Source organism: Scyliorhinus torazame, chromosome 26 (assembly GCF_047496885.1).
Source record: "Scyliorhinus torazame isolate Kashiwa2021f chromosome 26, sScyTor2.1, whole genome shotgun sequence".
In the NCBI taxonomy this organism is placed as follows: Eukaryota; Metazoa; Chordata; class Chondrichthyes; order Carcharhiniformes; family Scyliorhinidae; genus Scyliorhinus; species Scyliorhinus torazame.
The window spans coordinates 4,077,573-4,100,242 of record NC_092732.1 but is presented as its reverse complement, the minus strand read 5'-3'; the positions used below and the strand labels follow the sequence as shown (position 1 = coordinate 4,100,242).

At 59.0% G+C, this 22,670-nt stretch overlaps 1 protein-coding gene across 1 annotated transcript in view; it reads left to right on the top strand.

The window, feature by feature from the left end:
• The window catches only part of arhgef2b (rho/rac guanine nucleotide exchange factor (GEF) 2b), a 281,563-nt gene that overhangs the window by 22,226 nt on the left and 236,667 nt on the right, over window positions 1–22,670 (top strand). Inside the window, exon 4 of the mRNA XM_072490452.1 lies at window positions 16,925–17,071. Coding sequence (XP_072346553.1) covers window positions 16,925–17,071 — 147 coding nt within the window. The remainder of the gene's footprint in view (window positions 1–16,924; window positions 17,072–22,670) is intronic.

Sequence of the window (22,670 nt, the reverse complement as noted above, 5' to 3'; positions counted from 1 at the left end):
GTACTGAGGGAGCGCCGCACTGTGGGAGGGTCAGTACTGAGGGAGCGCCGCAGTGTGGGAGGGTCAGTACTGAGGGAGCGCCGCACTGTGGGAGGGTCAGTACTGAGGGAGCCCCGCACTGTGGGAGGATCAGTGCTGAGGGAGCGCCGCACTGTGGGATGGTCAGTACAGAGGGAGTGCCGCACTGTCAGAGGGTCAGTACTGAGGGAGCGCCGCACTGGGGGAGGGTCAGTACAGAGGGAGTGCCGCACTGTCAGAGGGTCAGTACTGAGGGAGCACCGCACTGTCGGAGGGTCTTTACTGAGAGTGTGCCGCACTGTCGGAGGGTCAGTGCTGAGGGAGTGCTGCACTGTCAGAGGGTCAGTACTGAGGGAGTGCCGCACTGTCGGACGGTCAGTACAGAGGGAGCGCCGCACTGTCAGAGGGTCAGTACTGAGGGAGCGCCACACTTTCAGAGGGTCAGTACTGAGGGAGTGCCGCACTGTCGGAGGGTCAGTACTGAGGGAGTGCCGCACTGTCGGACGGTCAGTACTGAGGGCGCGCCGCACTGTCAGAGGGTCAGTACTGAGGGAGTGCTGCACTGTCAGAGGGTCAGTACTGAGGGAGTGCTGCACTGTGGGAGGGTCAGTGCTGAGGGAGTGCCGCACTGTCAGAGGGTCAGTGCTGAGGTAGTGCTGCACTGTGGGAGGCTCAGTACTGAGGGAGCGCCGCACTGTGGGAGGGTCAGTAATGAGGGAGCGCCACACTGTGGGAGGGTCAGTACTGAGGGAGCGCCGCACTGTGGGAGGGTCAGTAATGAGGGAGCGCCGCACTGTCAGAGGGTCAGTGCTGAGGGAGTGCTGCACTGTGGGAGGGTCAGTACTGAGGGAGCGCCGCACTGTGGGAGGGTCAGTACAGAGGGAGTGCTGCACTGTGGGAGTGTCAGTACTGAGGGAGCACCGCACTGTCAGAGGGTCAGTACTGAGGGAGTGCCGCACTGTGGGAGGGTCAGTACTGAGGGAGCGCCGCACTGTGGGAGGGTCAGTACTGAGGGAGCGCCGCACTGTCGGAGGGTCAGTACTGAGGGAGCGCTGCACAGTGGGAGGGTCAGTACTGAGGGAGTGCCGCACTGTGGGAGGGTCAGTACTGAGGGAGCGCCGCACTGTGGGAGGGTCAGTACTGAGGGAGTGCCGCACTGTCAGAGGGTCAGTATTGAGGGAGCGCCGCACTGTGGGAGGGTCAGTACTGAGGGAGTGCCGCTCTGTGTGAGGGTCAGTACTGAGGGAGTGCTGCACTGTCAGAGGGTCAGTACTGAGGGAGTGCCGCACTGTCAGAGGGTCAGTACTGAGGGAGCGCCGCACTGTGGGAGGGTCAGTACTGAGGGAGTGCTGCACTGTCAGAGGGTCGGTACTGAGGGAGCGCCGCACTGGCAGAGGGTCAGCACTGAGGGAGTGTCGCACTGTCAGAGGGTCAGTACTGAGGGAGTGCCGCACTGTCAGAGGGTCAGTACTGAGGGAGTGCCGCATTGTTGGACGGTCAGTACTGAGGGAGCGCCGCACAGTGGGAGGGTCAGTGCTGAGGGAGCGCCGCACTGTGGGAGGGTCAATACTGAGGGAGCGCCGCACTGTGGGAGGGTCAGTACTGAGGGAGCGCCGCACTGCTGGAGGGTCAGTACTGAGGGAGCGCCGCACTGTCGGAGGGTCAGTACTGAGGGAGTGCCGCACTGTCAGAGGGTCAGTACTGAGGGAGTGCCGCACTGTCAGAGGGTCAGTACTGAGGGAGCGCCGCACTGTGGGAGGGTCAGTACTGAGGGAGCGCCGCACTGTCAGAGGGTCAGTCCTGAGGGAGTGCCGCACTGTCGGAGAGTCAGTACTGAGGGAGCGCCGCACTGTCAGAGGGTCAGTACTGAGGGAGTGCTGCACTGTCAGAGTGTCAGTACTGAGGGAGTGCCGCATTGTCTGAGGGTCAGTACTGAGGGAGTGCCGCACTGTCAGAGGGTTAGTACTGAGGGAGTGCCGCACTGTGGGAGGGTCAGGACTGAGGGAGTGCCGCACTGTCAGAGGGTCATTACTGAGGGAGTGCCGCACTGTCGGAGAGTCAGTACTGAGGGAGCGCCGCACTGTCAGAGGGTCAGTACTGAGGGAGTGCTGCACTGTCAGAGGGTCAGTACTGAGGGAGTGCCGCATTGTCTGAGGGTCAGTACTGAGGGAGTGCCGCACTGTCAGAGGGTCAGTACTGAGGGGGTGCCGCACTGTCGGAGGGTCAGTGCTGAGGGAGCGCTGCACTGTCAGAGGGTCAGTACTGAGGGAGCGCCGCACTGTGGGAGGGTCAGTACTGAGGGAGCGCCGCACTGTCGGAGGGTCAGTACTGAGGGAGTGCCGCACTGTCGGACGGCCAGTACTGAGGGAGCGCCGCACTGTTGGAGGGTCAGTACTGAGGGAGTGCCACACTGTCGGAGGGTCAGTACTGAGGGAGTGCCGCACTGTCGGACGGTCAGTACTGACGGAGCGCCACACTGTCAGAGGGTCAGTACTGAGGGTGCTGCACTGTCAGAGGGTCAGTACTGAGGGAGTGCTGCACTGTCAGAGGGTCAGTGCTGAGGGAATGCTGCACTATCCGACGGTCACGACTGAGGGAGCACCGCACTGTTGGACGGTCAGTACTGAGGGAGCGCCGCACTGTCGGAGGGTCAGTACTGAGGGAGTGCCGCACTGTGGGAGGGTCAGTACTGAGGGAGCGCCGCACTGTGGGAGGGTCAGTACTGAGGGAGCGCCGCAATGTCAGAGGGTCAGTACTGAGGGAGCGCCGCACTGTGGGATGGTCAGTACTAAGGGAGCGCCGCACTGTCAGAGAGTCAGTGCTGAGGGAGCGCCGCACTGTGGGAGGGTCAGTACTGAGGGAGATCCGCACTGTCGGAGGGTCAGTGCTAAGGGAGCGCCACACTGTCGGAGAGTCAGTGCTGAGGGAGCGCCGCACTGTTGGAGGGTCAGTACTGAGGGAGTGCCGCACTGTGGGAGGGTCAGTACTGAGGGAGTGCTGCACTGTCAGAGGGTCAGTGCTGAGGGAGCGCCGCACTGTGGGAGGGTCAGTACTGAGGGAGTGCTGCACTGTCAGAGGGTCAGTACTGAGGGAGCACCGCACTGTCGGAGAGTCAGTACTGAGGGAGTGCTGCACTGTCAGAGGGTCAGTACTGAGGGAGTGCCGCATTTTCTGAGGGTCAGTACTGAGGGAGTGCTGCACTGTCAGAGGGTCAGTACTGAGGGAGTGCTGCACTATCCGACGGTCACGACTGAGGGAGCACCGCACTGTTGGACGGTCAGTACTGAGGGAGCGCCGCACTGTGGGAGGGTCAGTACTGAGGGAGTGTCGCACTGTCAGAGGGTCAGTGCTGAGGGAGTGCTGCACTATCCGACGGTCACGACTGAGGGAGCACCGCACTGTTGGACGGTCAGTACTGAGGGAGCGCCGCACTGTGGGAGGGTCAGTACTGAGGGAGTGCCGCACTGTGGGAGGGTCAGTACTGAGGGAGCACCGCACTGTCGGAGGGTCAGTACTGAGGGAGTGCCGCACTGTGGGAGGGTCAGTACTGAGGGAGTGCCGCACTGTGTGAGGGTCAGTACTAAGGGAGTGCTGCACTGTGTGAGGGTCAGTACTAAGGGAGCGCCGCACTGTCGGAGAGTCAGTGCTGAGGGAGCGCCGCACTGTGGGAGGGTCAGTGCTGAGGGAGCTCCGCACTGTGGGAGGGTCATTACTGAGGGAGCTCCGCACTGTGGGAGGGTCAGTACTGAGGGAGCGCCGCACTGTCGGAGAGTCAGTGCTGAGGGAGCGCCGCACTGTTGGAGGGTCAGTACTGAGGGAGCGCCGCACTGTCGGAGGGTCAGTGCTGAGGGAGCGCCGCACTGTCGGAGGGTCAGTACTGAGGGAGTGCCGCATTAGAACATAGAACATAGAACAATACAGCGCAGTACAGGCCCTTCGGCCCACGATGTTGCACCGAAACAAAAGCCATCTAACCTACACTATGCCATTATCATCCATATGCTTATCCAATAAACTTTTAAATGCCCTCAATGTTGGCGAGTTCACTACTGTAGCAGGTAGGGCATTCCACGGCCTCACTACTCTTTGCATAAAGAACCTACCTCTGACCTCTGTCCTATATCTATTACCCCTCAGTTTAAAGTTATGTCCCCTCGTGCCAGCCATATCCATCCGCGGGAGAAGGCTCTCACTGTCCACCCTATCCAACCCCCTGATCATTTTGTATGCCTCTATTAAGTCTCCTCTTAACCTTCTTCTCTCCAACGAAAACAACCTCAAGTCCATCAGCCTTTCCTCATAAGATTTTCCCTCCATACCAGGCAACATCCTGGTAAATCTCCTCTGCACCCGCTCCAAAGCCTCCACGTCCTTCCTATAATGCGGTGACCAGAACTGTACGCAATACTCCAAATGCGGCCGTACCAGAGTTCTGTACAGCTGCAACATGACCTCCCGACTCCGGAACTCAATCCCTCTACCAATAAAGGCCAACACTCCATAGGCCTTCTTCACAACCCTATCAACCTGGGTGGCAACTTTCAGGGATCTATGAACATGGACACCTAGATCCCTCTGCTCATCCACACTTTCAAGAACTTTTCCATTAGCCAAATATTCCGCATTCCTGTTATTCCTTCCAAAGTGAATCACCTCACACTTCTCTACATTAAACTCCATTTGCCACCTCTCAGCCCAGCTCTGCAGCTTATCTATATCCCTCTGTAACCTGCTACATCCTTCCACACTGTCGACAACACCACCGTCTTTAGTATCGTCTGCAAATTTACTCACCCACCCTTCTGCGCCTTCCTCTAGGTCATTGATAAAAATGACAAACAGCAACGGCCCCAGAACAGATCCTTGTGGTACTCCACTTGTGACTGAACTCCATTCTGAACATTTCCCATCAACCACCACCCTCTGTCTTCTTTCAGCTAGCCAATTTCTGATCCACATCTCTAACTCACCCTCAATCCCCAGCCTCCGTATTTTTTGCAATAGCCTACCGTGGGGAACCTTATCAAACGCTTTGCTGAAATCCATATACACCACATCAACTGCTCTACCCTCGTCTACCTGTTCAGTCACCTTCTCAAAGAACTCAATAAGGTTTGTGAGGCATGCCCTACCCTTCACAAAGCCATGCTGACTATCCCTGATCATATTATTCCTATCCAGATGATTATAAATCTTGTCCCTTATAATCCCCTCCAAGACTTTACCCACTACAGACGTGAGGCTCACCGGCCTATAGTTGCCGGGGTTGTCTCTGCTCCCCTTTTTGAACAAAGGGACCACATTTGCTATCCTCCAGTCCTCTGGCACTATTCCTGTAGCCAATGATGACATAAAAATCAAAGCCAAAGGTCCAGCAATCTCTTCCCTGGCCTCCCAGAGAATCCTAGGATAAATCCCATCAGGTCCCGGGGACTTATCTATTTTAAGCCTGTCCAGAATTGCCAACACCTCTTCCCTACGTACCTCAATGCCATCTATTCTATTAGCCTGGGGCTCAGCATTCTCCTCCACAACATTATCTTTTTCCTGAGTGAATACTGACGAAAAATATTCATTTAGTATCTCGCCTATCTCTTCAGACTCCACACACAATTTCCCATCCCTGTCCTTGACTGGTCCTACTCTTTCCCTAGTCATTCGCTTATTCCTGACATACCCATAGAAAGCTTTTGGGTTTTCCTTGATCCTTCCTGCCAAATACTTCTCATGTCCCCTCCTTGCTCGTCTGAGCTCTGTCTTTAGATCCTTCCTCGCTACCTTGTAACTATCCATCGCCCCAACCGAAACTTCACACCTCATCTTCACGCATTGTCTGAGGGTCAGTACTGAGGGAGCGCCGCACTGTGGGAGGGTCAGTACTGAGGGAGCACCGCACTGTGGGAGGGTCAGTGCTGAGGGAGTGCCGCATTGCCTGAGGGTCAGTACTGAGGGAGGTCCGCACTGTCGGAGGGTCAGTACGGAGGGAGTGCTGCACTGTCAGAGGGTCAGTACTGAGGGAGTGCCGCACTGTTGGAGGGTCAGTACTGAGGGAGTGCCACACTGTCAGAGGGTCAGTACTGAGGGAGCGCCGCACTGTCGGAGGGTCAGTACTGAGGGAGTGCCGCACTGTCGGAGGGTCAGTACTGAGGGAGCGCCACACTGGCAGAGGGTCAGCACTGAGGGAGTGTCGCACTGTCAGAGGGTCAGTACTGAGGGAGTGCCGCACTGTCAGAGGGTCAGTACTGAGGGAGTGCCGCATTGTTGGACGGTCAGTACTGAGGGAGCGCCGCACAGTGGGAGGGTCAGTGCTGAGGGAGCGCCGCACTGTGGGAGGGTCAATACTGAGGGAGCGCCACACTGTGGGAGGGTCAGCACTGAGGGAGCGCCGCACTGTGGGAGGGTCAGTGCTGAGGGAGCGCCGCACTGTGGGAGGGTCAATACTGAGGGAGCGCCACACTGTGGGAGGGTCAGCACTGAGGGAGTGCCGCACTGTGGGAGGGTCAGTACTGAGGGAGCTCCGCACTGTTGGACGGTCAGTACTGAGGGAGCGGCGCACTGTGGGAGGGTCAGTACTGAGGGAGCGCCGCAGTGTGGGAGGGTCAGTACTGAGGGAGCGCCGCACTGTGGGAGGGTCAGTACTGAGGGAGCCCCGCACTGTGGGAGGATCAGTGCTGAGGGAGCGCCGCACTGTGGGATGGTCAGTACAGAGGGAGTGCCGCACTGTCAGAGGGTCAGTACTGAGGGAGCGCCGCACTGGGGGAGGGTCAGTACAGAGGGAGTGCCGCACTGTCAGAGGGTCAGTACTGAGGGAGCACCGCACTGTCGGAGGGTCTTTACTGAGAGTGTGCCGCACTGTCGGAGGGTCAGTGCTGAGGGAGTGCTGCACTGTCAGAGGGTCAGTACTGAGGGAGTGCCGCACTGTCGGACGGTCAGTACTGAGGGAGCGCCGCACTGTCAGAGGGTCAGTACTGAGGGAGCGCCACACTTTCAGAGGGTCAGTACTGAGGGAGTGCCGCACTGTCGGAGGGTCAGTACTGAGGGAGTGCCGCACTGTCGGACGGTCAGTACTGAGGGCGCGCCGCACTGTCAGAGGGTCAGTACTGAGGGAGTGCTGCACTGTCAGAGGGTCAGTACTGAGGGAGTGCTGCACTGTGGGAGGGTCAGTGCTGAGGGAGTGCCGCACTGTCAGAGGGTCAGTGCTGAGGGAGTGCTGCACTGTGGGAGGCTCAGTACTGAGGGAGCGCCGCACTGTGGGAGGGTCAGTAATGAGGGAGCGCCACACTGTGGGAGGGTCAGTACTGAGGGAGCGCCGCACTGTGGGAGGGTCAGTAATGAGGGAGCGCCGCACTGTCAGAGGGTCAGTGCTGAGGGAGTGCTGCACTGTGGGAGGGTCAGTACTGAGGGAGCGCCGCACTGTGGGAGGGTCAGTACAGAGGGAGTGCTGCACTGTGGGAGTGTCAGTACTGAGGGCGCGCCGCACTGTGGGAGGGTCAGTACTGAGGGAGCGCCGCACTGTGGGAGGGTCAGTACTGAGGGAGCGCCGCACTGTCGGAGGGTCAGTACTGAGGGAGCGCTGCACAGTGGGAGGGTCAGTACTGAGGGAGTGCCGCACTGTGGGAGGGTCAGTACTGTGGGAGCGCCGCACTGTGGGAGGGTCAGTACTGAGGGAGTGCCGCACTGTCAGAGGGTCAGTATTGAGGGAGCGCCGCACTGTGGGAGGGTCAGTACTGAGGGAGTGCCGCTCTGTGTGAGGGTCAGTACTGAGGGAGTGCTGCACTGTCAGAGGGTCAGTACTGAGGGAGTGCCGCACTGTCAGAGGGTCAGTACTGAGGGAGCGCCGCACTGTGGGAGGGTCAGTACTGAGGGAGTGCTGCACTGTCAGAGGGTCGGTACTGAGGGAGCGCCGCACTGGCAGAGGGTCAGCACTGAGGGAGTGTCGCACTGTCAGAGGGTCAGTACTGAGGGAGTGCCGCACTGTCAGAGGGTCAGTACTGAGGGAGTGCCGCATTGTTGGACGGTCAGTACTGAGGGAGCGCCGCACAGTGGGAGGGTCAGTGCTGAGGGAGCGCCGCACTGTGGGAGGGTCAATACTGAGGGAGCGCCGCACTGTGGGAGGGTCAGCACTGAGGGAGCGCCGCACTGTGGGAGGGTCAGTGCTGAGGGAGCGCCGCACTGTGGGAGGGTCAATACTGAGGGAGCGCCACACTGTGGGAGGGTCAGCACTGAGGGAGTGCCGCACTGTGGGAGGGTCAGTACTGAGGGAGCTCCGCACTGTTGGACGGTCAGTACTGAGGGAGCGCCGCACTGTGGGAGGGTCAGTACTGAGGGAGCGCCGCAGTGTGGGAGGGTCAGTACTGAGGGAGCGCCGCACTGTGGGAGGGTCAGTACTGAGGGAGCCCCGCACTGTGGGAGGATCAGTGCTGAGGGAGCGCCGCACTGTGGGATGGTCAGTACAGAGGGAGTGCCGCACTGTCAGAGGGTCAGTACTGAGGGAGCGCCGCACTGGGGGAGGGTCAGTACAGAGGGAGTGCCGCACTGTCAGAGGGTCAGTACTGAGGGAGCACCGCACTGTCGGAGGGTCTTTACTGAGAGTGTGCCGCACTGTCGGAGAGTCAGTGCTGAGGGAGCGCCGCACTGTTGGAGGGTCAGTACTGAGGGAGCGCCGCACTGTCGGAGGGTCAGTGCTGAGGGAGCGCCGCACTGTCGGAGGGTCAGTACTGAGGGAGTGCCGCATTAGAACATAGAACATAGAACAATACAGCGCAGTACAGGCCCTTCGGCCCACGATGTTGCACCGAAACAAAAGCCATCTAACCTACACTATGCCATTATCATCCATATGCTTATCCAATAAACTTTTAAATGCCCTCAATGTTGGCGAGTTCACTACTGTAGCAGGTAGGGCATTCCACGGCCTCACTACTCTTTGCATAAAGAACCTACCTCTGACCTCTGTCCTATATCTATTACCCCTCAGTTTAAAGTTATGTCCCCTCGTGCCAGCCATATCCATCCGCGGGAGAAGGCTCTCACTGTCCACCCTATCCAACCCCCTGATCATTTTGTATGCCTCTATTAAGTCTCCTCTTAACCTTCTTCTCTCCAACGAAAACAACCTCAAGTCCATCAGCCTTTCCTCATAAGATTTTCCCTCCATACCAGGCAACATCCTGGTAAATCTCCTCTGCACCCGCTCCAAAGCCTCCACGTCCTTCCTATAATGCGGTGACCAGAACTGTACGCAATACTCCAAATGCGGCCGTACCAGAGTTCTGTACAGCTGCAACATGACCTCCCGACTCCGGAACTCAATCCCTCTACCAATAAAGGCCAACACTCCATAGGCCTTCTTCACAACCCTATCAACCTGGGTGGCAACTTTCAGGGATCTATGAACATGGACACCTAGATCCCTCTGCTCATCCACACTTTCAAGAACTTTTCCATTAGCCAAATATTCCGCATTCCTGTTATTCCTTCCAAAGTGAATCACCTCACACTTCTCTACATTAAACTCCATTTGCCACCTCTCAGCCCAGCTCTGCAGCTTATCTATATCCCTCTGTAACCTGCTACATCCTTCCACACTGTCGACAACACCACCGTCTTTAGTATCGTCTGCAAATTTACTCACCCACCCTTCTGCGCCTTCCTCTAGGTCATTGATAAAAATGACAAACAGCAACGGCCCCAGAACAGATCCTTGTGGTACTCCACTTGTGACTGAACTCCATTCTGAACATTTCCCATCAACCACCACCCTCTGTCTTCTTTCAGCTAGCCAATTTCTGATCCACATCTCTAACTCACCCTCAATCCCCAGCCTCCGTATTTTTTGCAATAGCCTACCGTGGGGAACCTTATCAAACGCTTTGCTGAAATCCATATACACCACATCAACTGCTCTACCCTCGTCTACCTGTTCAGTCACCTTCTCAAAGAACTCAATAAGGTTTGTGAGGCATGCCCTACCCTTCACAAAGCCATGCTGACTATCCCTGATCATATTATTCCTATCCAGATGATTATAAATCTTGTCCCTTATAATCCCCTCCAAGACTTTACCCACTACAGACGTGAGGCTCACCGGCCTATAGTTGCCGGGGTTGTCTCTGCTCCCCTTTTTGAACAAAGGGACCACATTTGCTGTCCTCCAGTCCTCTGGCACTATTCCTGTAGCCAATGATGACATAAAAATCAAAGCCAAAGGTCCAGCAATCTCTTCCCTGGCCTCCCAGAGAATCCTAGGATAAATCCCATCAGGTCCCGGGGACTTATCTATTTTAAGCCTGTCCAGAATTGCCAACACCTCTTCCCTACGTACCTCAATGCCATCTATTCTATTAGCCTGGGGCTCAGCATTCTCCTCCACAACATTATCTTTTTCCTGAGTGAATACTGACGAAAAATATTCATTTAGTATCTCGCCTATCTCTTCAGACTCCACACACAATTTCCCATCCCTGTCCTTGACTGGTCCTACTCTTTCCCTAGTCATTCGCTTATTCCTGACATACCCATAGAAAGCTTTTGGGTTTTCCTTGATCCTTCCTGCCAAATACTTCTCATGTCCCCTCCTTGCTCGTCTGAGCTCTGTCTTTAGATCCTTCCTCGCTACCTTGTAACTATCCATCGCCCCAACCGAAACTTCACACCTCATCTTCACGCATTGTCTGAGGGTCAGTACTGAGGGAGCGCCGCACTGTGGGAGGGTCAGTACTGAGGGAGCACCGCACTGTGGGAGGGTCAGTGCTGAGGGAGTGCCGCATTGCCTGAGGGTCAGTACTGAGGGAGGTCCGCACTGTCGGAGGGTCAGTACGGAGGGAGTGCTGCACTGTCAGAGGGTCAGTACTGAGGGAGTGCCGCACTGTTGGAGGGTCAGTACTGAGGGAGTGCCACACTGTCAGAGGGTCAGTACTGAGGGAGCGCCGCACTGTCGGAGGGTCAGTACTGAGGGAGTGCCGCACTGTCGGAGGGTCAGTACTGAGGGAGCGCCACACTGGCAGAGGGTCAGCACTGAGGGAGTGTCGCACTGTCAGAGGGTCAGTACTGAGGGAGTGCCGCACTGTCAGAGGGTCAGTACTGAGGGAGTGCCGCATTGTTGGACGGTCAGTACTGAGGGAGCGCCGCACAGTGGGAGGGTCAGTGCTGAGGGAGCGCCGCACTGTGGGAGGGTCAATACTGAGGGAGCGCCACACTGTGGGAGGGTCAGCACTGAGGGAGCGCCGCACTGTGGGAGGGTCAGTGCTGAGGGAGCGCCGCACTGTGGGAGGGTCAATACTGAGGGAGCGCCACACTGTGGGAGGGTCAGCACTGAGGGAGTGCCGCACTGTGGGAGGGTCAGTACTGAGGGAGCTCCGCACTGTTGGACGGTCAGTACTGAGGGAGCGCCGCACTGTGGGAGGGTCAGTACTGAGGGAGCGCCGCAGTGTGGGAGGGTCAGTACTGAGGGAGCGCCGCACTGTGGGAGGGTCAGTACTGAGGGAGCCCCGCACTGTGGGAGGATCAGTGCTGAGGGAGCGCCGCACTGTGGGATGGTCAGTACAGAGGGAGTGCCGCACTGTCAGAGGGTCAGTACTGAGGGAGCGCCGCACTGGGGGAGGGTCAGTACAGAGGGAGTGCCGCACTGTCAGAGGGTCAGTACTGAGGGAGCACCGCACTGTCGGAGGGTCTTTACTGAGAGTGTGCCGCACTGTCGGAGGGTCAGTGCTGAGGGAGTGCTGCACTGTCAGAGGGTCAGTACTGAGGGAGTGCCGCACTGTCGGACGGTCAGTACTGAGGGAGCGCCGCACTGTCAGAGGGTCAGTACTGAGGGAGCGCCACACTTTCAGAGGGTCAGTACTGAGGGAGTGCCGCACTGTCGGAGGGTCAGTACTGAGGGAGTGCCGCACTGTCGGACGGTCAGTACTGAGGGCGCGCCGCACTGTCAGAGGGTCAGTACTGAGGGAGTGCTGCACTGTCAGAGGGTCAGTACTGAGGGAGTGCTGCACTGTGGGAGGGTCAGTGCTGAGGGAGTGCCGCACTGTCAGAGGGTCAGTGCTGAGGGAGTGCTGCACTGTGGGAGGCTCAGTACTGAGGGAGCGCCGCACTGTGGGAGGGTCAGTAATGAGGGAGCGCCACACTGTGGGAGGGTCAGTACTGAGGGAGCGCCGCACTGTGGGAGGGTCAGTAATGAGGGAGCGCCGCACTGTCAGAGGGTCAGTGCTGAGGGAGTGCTGCACTGTGGGAGGGTCAGTACTGAGGGAGCGCCGCACTGTGGGAGGGTCAGTACAGAGGGAGCGCCGCACTGTCGGAGGGTCAGTACTGAGGGAGCGCTGCACAGTGGGAGGGTCAGTACTGAGGGAGTGCTGCACTGTGGGAGTGTCAGTACTGAGGGCGCGCCGCACTGTGGGAGGGTCAGTACTGAGGGAGCGCCGCACTGTGGGAGGGTCAGTACTGAGGGAGCGCCGCACTGTCGGAGGGTCAGTACTGAGGGAGCGCTGCACAGTGGGAGGGTCAGTACTGAGGGAGTGCCGCACTGTGGGAGGGTCAGTACTGAGGGAGCGCCGCACTGTGGGAGGGTCAGTACTGAGGGAGTGCCGCACTGTCAGAGGGTCAGTATTGAGGGAGCGCCGCACTGTGGGAGGGTCAGTACTGAGGGAGTGCCGCTCTGTGTGAGGGTCAGTACTGAGGGAGTGCTGCACTGTCAGAGGGTCAGTACTGAGGGAGTGCCGCACTGTCAGAGGGTCAGTACTGAGGGAGCGCCGCACTGTGGGAGGGTCAGTACTGAGGGAGTGCTGCACTGTCAGAGGGTCGGTACTGACGGAGCGCCGCACTGGCAGAGGGTCAGCACTGAGGGAGTGTCGCACTGTCAGAGGGTCAGTACTGAGGGAGTGCCGCACTGTCAGAGGGTCAGTACTGAGGGAGTGCCGCATTGTTGGACGGTCAGTACTGAGGGAGCGCCGCACAGTGGGAGGGTCAGTGCTGAGGGAGCGCCGCACTGTGGGAGGGTCAATACTGAGGGAGCGCCACACTGTGGGAGGGTCAGCACTGAGGGAGCGCCGCACTGTGGGAGGGTCAGTGCTGAGGGAGCGCCGCACTGTGGGAGGGTCAATACTGAGGGAGCGCCACACTGTGGGAGGGTCAGCACTGAGGGAGTGCCGCACTGTGGGAGGGTCAGTACTGAGGGAGCTCCGCACTGTTGGACGGTCAGTACTGAGGGAGCGCCGCACTGTGGGAGGGTCAGTACTGAGGGAGCGCCGCAGTGTGGGAGGGTCAGTACTGAGGGAGCGCCGCACTGTGGGAGGGTCAGTACTGAGGGAGCCCCGCACTGTGGGAGGATCAGTGCTGAGGGAGCGCCGCACTGTGGGATGGTCAGTACAGAGGGAGTGCTGCACTGTGGGAGTGTCAGTACTGAGGGCGCGCCGCACTGTGGGAGGGTCAGTACTGAGGGAGCGCCGCACTGTGGGAGGGTCAGAAACTGAGGGAGCGCCGCACTGTCGGAGGGTCAGTACTGAGGGAGCGCTGCACAGTGGGAGGGTCAGTACTGAGGGAGTGCCGCACTGTGGGAGGGTCAGTACTGAGGGAGCGCCGCACTGTGGGAGGGTCAGTACTGAGGGAGTGCTGCACTGTCAGAGGGTCGGTACTGAGGGAGCGCCGCACTGGCAGAGGGTCAGCACTGAGGGAGTGTCGCACTGTCAGAGGGTCAGTACTGAGGGAGTGCCGCACTGTCAGAGGGTCAGTACTGAGGGAGTGCCGCATTGTTGGACGGTCAGTACTGAGGGAGCGCTGCACAGTGGGAGGGTCAGTGCTGAGGGAGCGCCGCACTGTGGGAGGGTCAATACTGAGGGAGCGCCACACTGTGGGAGGGTCAGCACTGAGGGAGCGCCGCACTGTGGGAGGGTCAGTGCTGAGGGAGGGCCGCACTGTGGGAGGGTCAATACTGAGGGAGCGCCACACTGTGGGAGGGTCAGCACTGAGGGAGTGCCGCACTGTGGGAGGGTCAGTACTGAGGGAGCTCCGCACTGTTGGACGGTCAGTACTGAGGGAGCGCCGCACTGTGGGAGGGTCAGTACTGAGGGAGCGCCGCAGTGTGGGAGGGTCAGTACTGAGGGAGCGCCGCACTGTGGGAGGGTCAGTACTGAGGGAGCCCCGCACTGTGGGAGGATCAGTGCTGAGGGAGCGCCGCACTGTGGGATGGTCAGTACAGAGGGAGTGCCGCACTGTCAGAGGGTCAGTACTGAGGGAGCGCCGCACTGGGGGAGGGTCAGTACAGAGGGAGTGCCGCACTGTCAGAGGGTCAGTACTGAGGGAGCACCGCACTGTCGGAGGGTCTTTACTGAGAGTGTGCCGCACTGTCGGAGGGTCAGTGCTGAGGGAGTGCTGCACTGTCAGAGGGTCAGTACTGAGGGAGTGCCGCACTGTCGGACGGTCAGTACTGAGGGAGCGCCGCACTGTCAGAGGGTCAGTACTGAGGGAGCGCCACACTTTCAGAGGGTCAGTACTGAGGGAGTGCCGCACTGTCGGAGGGTCAGTACTGAGGGAGTGCCGCACTGTCGGACGGTCAGTACTGAGGGCGCGCCGCACTGTCAGAGGGTCAGTACTGAGGGAGTGCTGCACTGTCAGAGGGTCAGTACTGAGGGAGTGCTGCACTGTGGGAGGGTCAGTGCTGAGGGAGTGCCGCACTGTCAGAGGGTCAGTGCTGAGGGAGTGCTGCACTGTGGGAGGCTCAGTACTGAGGGAGCGCCGCACTGTGGGAGGGTTAGTAATGAGGGAGCGCCACACTGTGGGAGGGTCAGTACTGAGGGAGCGCCGCACTGTGGGAGGGTCAGTAATGAGGGAGCGCCGCACTGTCAGAGGGTCAGTGCTGAGGGAGTGCTGCACTGTGGGAGGGTCAGTACTGAGGGAGCGCCGCACTGTGGGAGGGTCAGTACAGAGGGAGTGCTGCACTGTGGGAGTGTCAGTACTGAGGGCGCGCCGCACTGTGGGAGGGTCAGTACTGAGGGAGCGCCGCACTGTGGGAGGGTCAGTACTGAGGGAGCGCCGCACTGTCGGAGGGTCAGTACTGAGGGAGCGCTGCACAGTGGGAGGGTCAGTACTGAGGGAGTGCCGCACTGTGGGAGGGTCAGTACTGAGGGAGCGCCGCACTGTGGGAGGGTCAGTACTGAGGGAGTGCCGCACTGTCAGAGGGTCAGTATTGAGGGAGCGCCGCACTGTGGGAGGGTCAGTACTGAGGGAGTGCCGCTCTGTGTGAGGGTCAGTACTGAGGGAGTGCTGCACTGTCAGAGGGTCAGTACTGAGGGAGTGCCGCACTGTCAGAGGGTCAGTACTGAGGGAGCGCCGCACTGTGGGAGGGTCAGTACTGAGGGAGTGCTGCACTGTCAGAGGGTCGGTACTGAGGGAGCGCCGCACTGTCGGAGAGTCAGTACTGAGGGAGCGCCGCACTGTCAGAGGGTCAGTACTGAGGGAGTGCTGCACTGTCAGAGGGTCAGTACTGAGGGAGCGCCGCACTGTGGGAGGGTCAGTACTGAGGGAGCGCCGCACTGTCGGAGAGTCAGTGCTGAGGGAGTGCCGCACTGTGGGAGGGTCAGTACTGAGGGAGCACCGCACTGTTGGACGGTCAGTACTGAGGGAGCGCCGCACTGTGGGAGGGTCAGTACTGAGGGAGCGCCGCAGTGTGGGAGGGTCAGTACTGAGGGAGCGCCGCACTGTGGGAGGGTCAGTACTGAGGGAGCCCCGCACTGTGGGAGGATCAGTGCTGAGGGAGCGCCGCACTGTGGGAGGGTCAATACTGAGGGAGCGCTGCACTGTGGGAGGATCAGTACTGAGGGAGCTCCGCACTGTCAGAGGGTCAGTACTGAGGGAGCGCCGCACTGTGGGATGGTCAGTACAGAGGGAGCCCCTCACTGTGGGAGGATCAGTACTGAGGGAGCCCCGCACTGTGGGAGGATCAGTACTGAGGGAGCCCCGCACTGTGGGAGGATCAGTACTGAGGGAGCTCCGCACTGTCAGAGAGTCAGTACTGAGGGAGCCCCGCACTGTGGGAGGGTCAGTACTGAGGGAGCACCGCACTGTCGGAAGGTCAGTACTGAGGGAGCCCCTCACTGTGGGAGGATCAGTACTGAGGGAGCCCCGCACTGTGGGAGGATCAGTACTGAGGGAGCCCCGCACTGTGGGAGGATCAGTACTGAGGGAGCTCCGCACTGTCAGAGAGTCAGTACTGAGGGAGCGCCGCACTGTGGGAGGGTCAGTACTGAGGGAGCACCGCACTGTCGGAAGGTCAGTACTGAGGGAGCGCCGCACTGTCAGAGGGTCAGTACTGAGGGAGTGCCGCACTGTCGGAAGGTCAGTACTGAGGGAGCGCCGCACTGTCGGAAGGTCAGTACTGAGGGAGTGCTGCACTGTCGGAGGGTCAGTACTGAGGGAGCGCCGCACTGTCAGAGAGTCAGTACTGAGGGAGCTCCGCACTGTGGGAGGGTCAGTACTGAGGGAGCGCCGCACTGTCGGAAGGTCAGTACTGAGGGAGCGCCGCACTGTCAGAGGGTCAGTACTGAGGGAGCTCCGCACTGTGGGAGGGTCAGTACTGAGGGAGCGCCGCACTGTCGGAAGGTCAGTACTGAGGGAGCTCCGCACTGTCGGAAGGTCAGTACTGAGGGAGCGCCTGTCACCATCAGTAAAAGTAAATCCGATGCTCCGGGTCGTTGTCACATTTCTCCCTGTGGGATCTTCCTGTGCGCAAGATATTCCCTCGCACGTTCCGACACTGAGTGAGTTGGGAAAACAGAGATGTCCTTCAGTGACTACGACACACGTCCTGGGGGTGGGGCACGGGAATGTAAGGTCTTTTTCGTCCCCTCTATCCCTGATCTCTGATCTGTGACCTCTGTCCTTGCCAATGACTGCTGTCGCCCCCCCCCCCCCCTTCCAGGCGCCGAAGTTATTTACCAGCAGCTGATGGGGGACCTGGAGGTGGACGAGAGACACTTTGAGGCCGATTCGTGGAGCCTGGCTGTCGACTCCAGCTTCCTGCAACAGCACAAGAAAGATGTGATGAAGCGACAGGACGTGATCTACGGTGAGCGCGGCTGATCGACTGGGGAGGGCAGCGCCCCCCCCCCCGTACGACCGCTATCCGCCCCTCTCCCCACCCCTCTCTCTGCGTCCCGGGAGCTTGGGAAATGTCTCTGGCTGCGACACCCCTTCCCCCACCTATCTCCTCATATGAGGCAGGCCCTCGAGAGTGGCTGGGTGGAAGTGCTGGGGGCACTTTGTCAGGAGCCTGCGACCTCTCGCATGAGTGGTCTTGGCCCTATGACCTCCCCCTCCCCCAACCCTGTGCCCGTCTGACCCCTGAGCCTTGACCCCTGTGATCCTTGGTGAAGTGACTCTTGACTCCTGACTCCACCTCCCTGCGACCTCTGGAACTGAGCCTCACCCTGACCCCCTGACCCCATCACTAACTTTAACCCTGATGCCAACCGATGATCACTAACCCTGACCCCTAACCTGGCCCCTGACCTAGGCCCGGCACCAGTGACCGTTCACCTTGCTCTGAATCTTGATTCTGCACTCTAACCCTAACTCAGACACTGCTGCCGTCTCCGACTATTCCGACCCTTACACCCTGACCCGTACACCCTGACCCTTACACCCTGACCCGTACACCCTGACCCTTACACCCTGACCGGTACACCCTGACGCTTACACCCTGACCCGTACACCCTGACCCTTACACCCTGACCCGTACACCCTGACCGGTGCACCCTGACCCTTACACCCTGACCCTTACACCCTGACCCTTACACCCTGACCCGTACACCCTGACCCGTACACCCTGACCCGTACACCCTGACCCTTACACCCTGACCCTTACACCCTGACCCTTACACCCTGACCCGTACACCCTGACCCGTACACCCTGACCCTTACACCCTGACCCATACACCCTGACCCTTACACCCTGACCCTTACACCCTGACCCTTACACCCTGACCCGTACACCTTGACCCGTACACCCTGACCCTTACACCCTGACCCTTACACCCTGACCCGTACACCCTGACCCGTACACCCTGACCCGTACACCCTGACCCTTACACCCTGACCCGTACACCCTGACCCGTACACCGTGACCCTTACACCCTGACCCGTACACCCTGACCCGTACACCCTGACCCGTACACCCTGACCCGTACACCCTGACCCGTACACCCTGACCCGTACACCCTGACCCTTACACCCTGACCCTTACACCCTGACCCGTACACCCTGACCCGTACACCCTGACCCGTACACCCTGACCCTTACACCCTGACCCGTACACCCTGACCCTTACACCCTGACCCGTACACCCTGACCCGTACACCCTGACCCTTACACCCTGACCCTTACACACTGACCCTTACACACTGACCCTTACACCCTGACCCGTACACCCTGACCCGTACACCCTGACCCGTACACCCCGACCCGTACACCCCGACCCTTACACCCCGACCCGTACACCCTGACCCTTACACCCTGACCCGTACACCCTGACCCGTACACCCTGACCCGTACACCCTGACCCTTACACCCTGACCCTTACACCCTGACCCGTACACCCTGACCCGTACACCCTGACCCGTACACCCTGACCCGTACACCCTGACCCTTACACCCTGACCCTTACACCCTGACCCGTACACCCTGACCCTTACACCCTGACCGGTACACCCTGACCCGTACACCCTGACCCGTACACCCTGACCGGTACACCCTGACCGGTACACCCTGACCGGTACACCCTGACCCTTACACCCTGACCCGTACACCCTGACCCTTACTCCCTGACCCGGAAACCCTGACCCTTACACCCTGACCCTTACACCCTGACCCTTACACCCTGACCCGTACACCCTGACCCGTACACCCTGACCCGTACACCCTGACCCGTACACCCTGACCCGTACACCCTGACCCGTACACCCTGACCCGTACACCCTGACCCTTACACCCTGACCCGTACACCCTGACCCGTACACCCTGACCCGTACACCCTGACCCGTACACCCTGACCCGTACACCCTGACCCGTACACCCTGACCCGTACACCCTGACCCTTACACCCTGACCCGTACACCCTGACCCTTACACCCTGACCGGTACACCCTGACCCGTACACCCTGACCCTTACACCCTGACCCGTACACCCTGACCCGTACACCCTGACCCGTACACCCTGACCCGTACACCCTGACCCGTACACCCTGACCCGTACACCCTGACCCGTACACCCTGACCCGTACACCCTGACCCGTACACCCTGACCCTTACACCCTGATGCGCGATAAATTACACTCAAGACAAAGTGATTTCGTAACTGAAGGCTTTAATCGACTAGAACTTGTTCCCAAGCCGCTTCGGTACAGAAAGTGAGGGCTGCTGGGACAGCCCCGGTTCTTATACTCCGCCTGTCAGGGCGGAGCTACGTATCAACAGCCGATGGTAAACTCCTAGGTTTAACCAATGGTCATCAGCCTCTTAGGTACCGCAATAATACCGCACACCCTGACCCACACAACCTGACCCTTAAACTCTGACCTGGCCACTCTGACTCTTAAACTCTGACCTGGCCACTCTGGCCCTTACAGTCAGGCCCGTTCACTCTTTTTAACAAAAATATATATTTATTGAAGTTTTTTAACACAATTGTTCTCCCTTACAAACAATAACCCCCCCCCGTAACAAAAAAACGAGAAATTGCGCAGAGCAAGATATATACACGGCAAAATGATATATTTACACAGCTGTGTACACTGGCCCTCACCCGTACGTGCCAGTTTCCCCAACCCTTCATGTTATCTCTTGCTCATCCTCCCTCCCAGGCAGTCCCCCCTTCCCCCTCCCCCTCCCAGGACGTCTCCCCCCCCCCCCCTCCCAGGACGTCCCCCCCCCCCCCGGTCCCCCAGGTTGCTGCTTCTGCTGACCGACCCTCCTCCTAGCGCTCTGCGAGATAGTCTAGGAACGGTTGCCACCGCCTGTAGAACCCCTGCGCAGACCCTCTCAAGGCGAACTTAATCCTCTCCAGCTTTATGAACCCAGCCATGTCGTTTATCCAGGCCTCCACGCAGGGGGGCTTCACCTCCTTCCACATTAGCAAGATCCTTCGCCAGGCTACTAGGGACGCAAAGGCCAGAATGTCGGCCTCTTTCGCCTCCTGCACTCCCGGTTCGTCCACTGCTCCAAATATTGCTAGCCCCCAGCTTGGCTTGACCCGGACTTTCACCACCTGAGATATTGCTCCCGCCACTCCTCTCCAGAACCCCCCCAGTGCCGGGCATGACCAAAACATATGGACATGGTTCGCCGGGCTCCCTGAGCACCTTCCACATCTGTCCTCTACCCCAAAGAACCTACTCAACCTCGCCCCCGTCAAGTGCACTCTGTGGACCACCTTAAATTGTATCAGGCTGAGCCTGGCACACGAGGAGGAGGAATTAACCCTACCTAGGGCATCAGCCCACAGACCTTCCTCGATCTCCTCCCCCAGCTCCTCCTCCCATTTACCCTTCAACTCTTCTAGCGCTTCCCCCTCTTCTTTCAACTCCTGGTGTATTTCCGACACTTGACCTCCCCGACCCATACACCCGAGATCGCCCTATCTTGAACTTCTTGTGCCGGGAGCAGCGGTAATTCCCTCACCTGCCGCCTCACAAAAGCCCTCACCTGCATATATCTAAAGGCATTTCCCGGGGGTAACTCGAACTTCTCCTCCAGTGCCCCTAGGCTCGTAAACGTCCCATCAATGAACAGGTCCCCCATTCTTCCAATCCCCGCCTGATGCCAGCTCTGAAACCCCCCGTCCATCTTCCCCGGGACAAACCGACGGTTACCCCTGATCGGGGACCACACCGATGCTCCCATTGCACCCCGGTGCCGTCTCCACTGGCCCCAGATCCTTAGCGTTGCCGCCACCACCGGGCTCGTGCTATACTTTGTCGGCGAGAGCGGCAGCGGTGCCGTCACCAACGCCCCCAGGCTCGTTCCTTTACAGGACGCCATCTCCATCCTCTTCCATGCCGCCCCCTCTCCCTCCATCACCCACTTGCGGATCATCGCCACATTTGCTGCCCAGTAGTAGCTCCCCAGGTTTGGCAGCGCCAACCCTCCTCGGTCCCTACTGCGTTCCAGGAACCCTCTCCTTACCCTCGGGGTCTTATTCGCCCATACAAGCCCCATAATACTCCTGCCTACTCTCTTAAAAAAGGCCTTAGTGATCACGATGGGAAGGCACTGAAACACAAACAGAAACCTCGGAAGGACCACCATTTTGACCGACTGACTCTACCCGCCAGCGAGAGCGGATCTTTTAAAATCCTCCTCCATTTGCTCCACCAACCTCGTCAGATTCAGTTTATGTAGGGTCCCACAACTCCTGGCTATCTGGATCCCCAGATACCGAAAGCTCCCCTCCGCCCTCCTCAGCGGTAGGTCCCCTATCCCTCTTTCTTGGTCCCCTGCCTGTAATACAAAAAGCTCACTCTTCCCCACATTGAGCTTATAGCCCGAAAACTCCCCAAACTCCCTCAGAGTCTGCATGACCTCCACCATCCCCTCCACTGGATCCGCCACGTACAGCAACAGGTCATCCGCGTATAGCGACACCCGATGCTCTTCTCCCCCTCGGACCACCCCCCTCCATTTATTAGACTCCCTCAATGACATGGCCAATGGTTCGATCGCCAATGCGAACAACAGGGGGGACAGGGGGCACCCCTGCCTCGTCCCTCGGTACAGCCGAAAGTACTCCGACCTCCGCCGGTTCGTCACTACACTCGCCATCGGGGCTCTGGAAAGGAGCTTAACCCAACTGATAAACCCTCCCCCGAACCCAAACCTACGCAGCACCTCCCAGAGGTACTCCCACTCTACTCGGTCAAAGGCCTTCTCCGCGTCCATAGCTGCCACTATCTCCGCCTCTCCCTCCTCCGATGGCATCATTATCACGTTTAAGAGCCGCCGCACATTGGTGTTTAATTGCCTGCCCTTTACAAATCCTGTCTGGTCCTCGTGATTACCCCCGGGACACAGTCCTCAATCCTCGTGGCCAGCACTTTTGCCAATAACTTAGCGTCCACATTGAGGAGCGAGATCAGCCTGTACGATCCACATTGCAGTGGGTCCTTGTCCCGCTTTAGGATCAAAGAAATTGTTGTTTCCGACATTGTCGGGGGCAGGGTCCCCTCCTCTCTTGCCTCATTAAAGGTCCTCACTAGTAGCGGGGCCAACAGGTCTACATACTTTCTGTAGAACTCCACCGGGAACCCGTCCGGTCCCGTGGCCTTCCCTGCCTGCATACTCCCCAAACCCTTGCTCAGCTCCTCCAACCCAATTGGTGCCCCCAAACCAGCCACCTCTTGCTCCTCCACCCTCGGGAATCTCAGCTGATCTAGGAATCGTCTCATCCCCTCTTCCCCCGCTGGGGGCTGGGATCTGTACAGCTCTTCATAGAAGGCCTTAAATACCTCGTTTATTTTCGTCGCACTCCGAACCGTGGCTCCCCTTCCATCTTTGACTCCCCCTAGTTCCCTCGCTGCCATCCTCTTACGGAGCTGGTGTGCCAGCATCCGACTAGCCTTTTCCCCATACTCGTAGGTCGCCCCCTGCGCTTTCCTCCACTGTGTCTCCGCCTT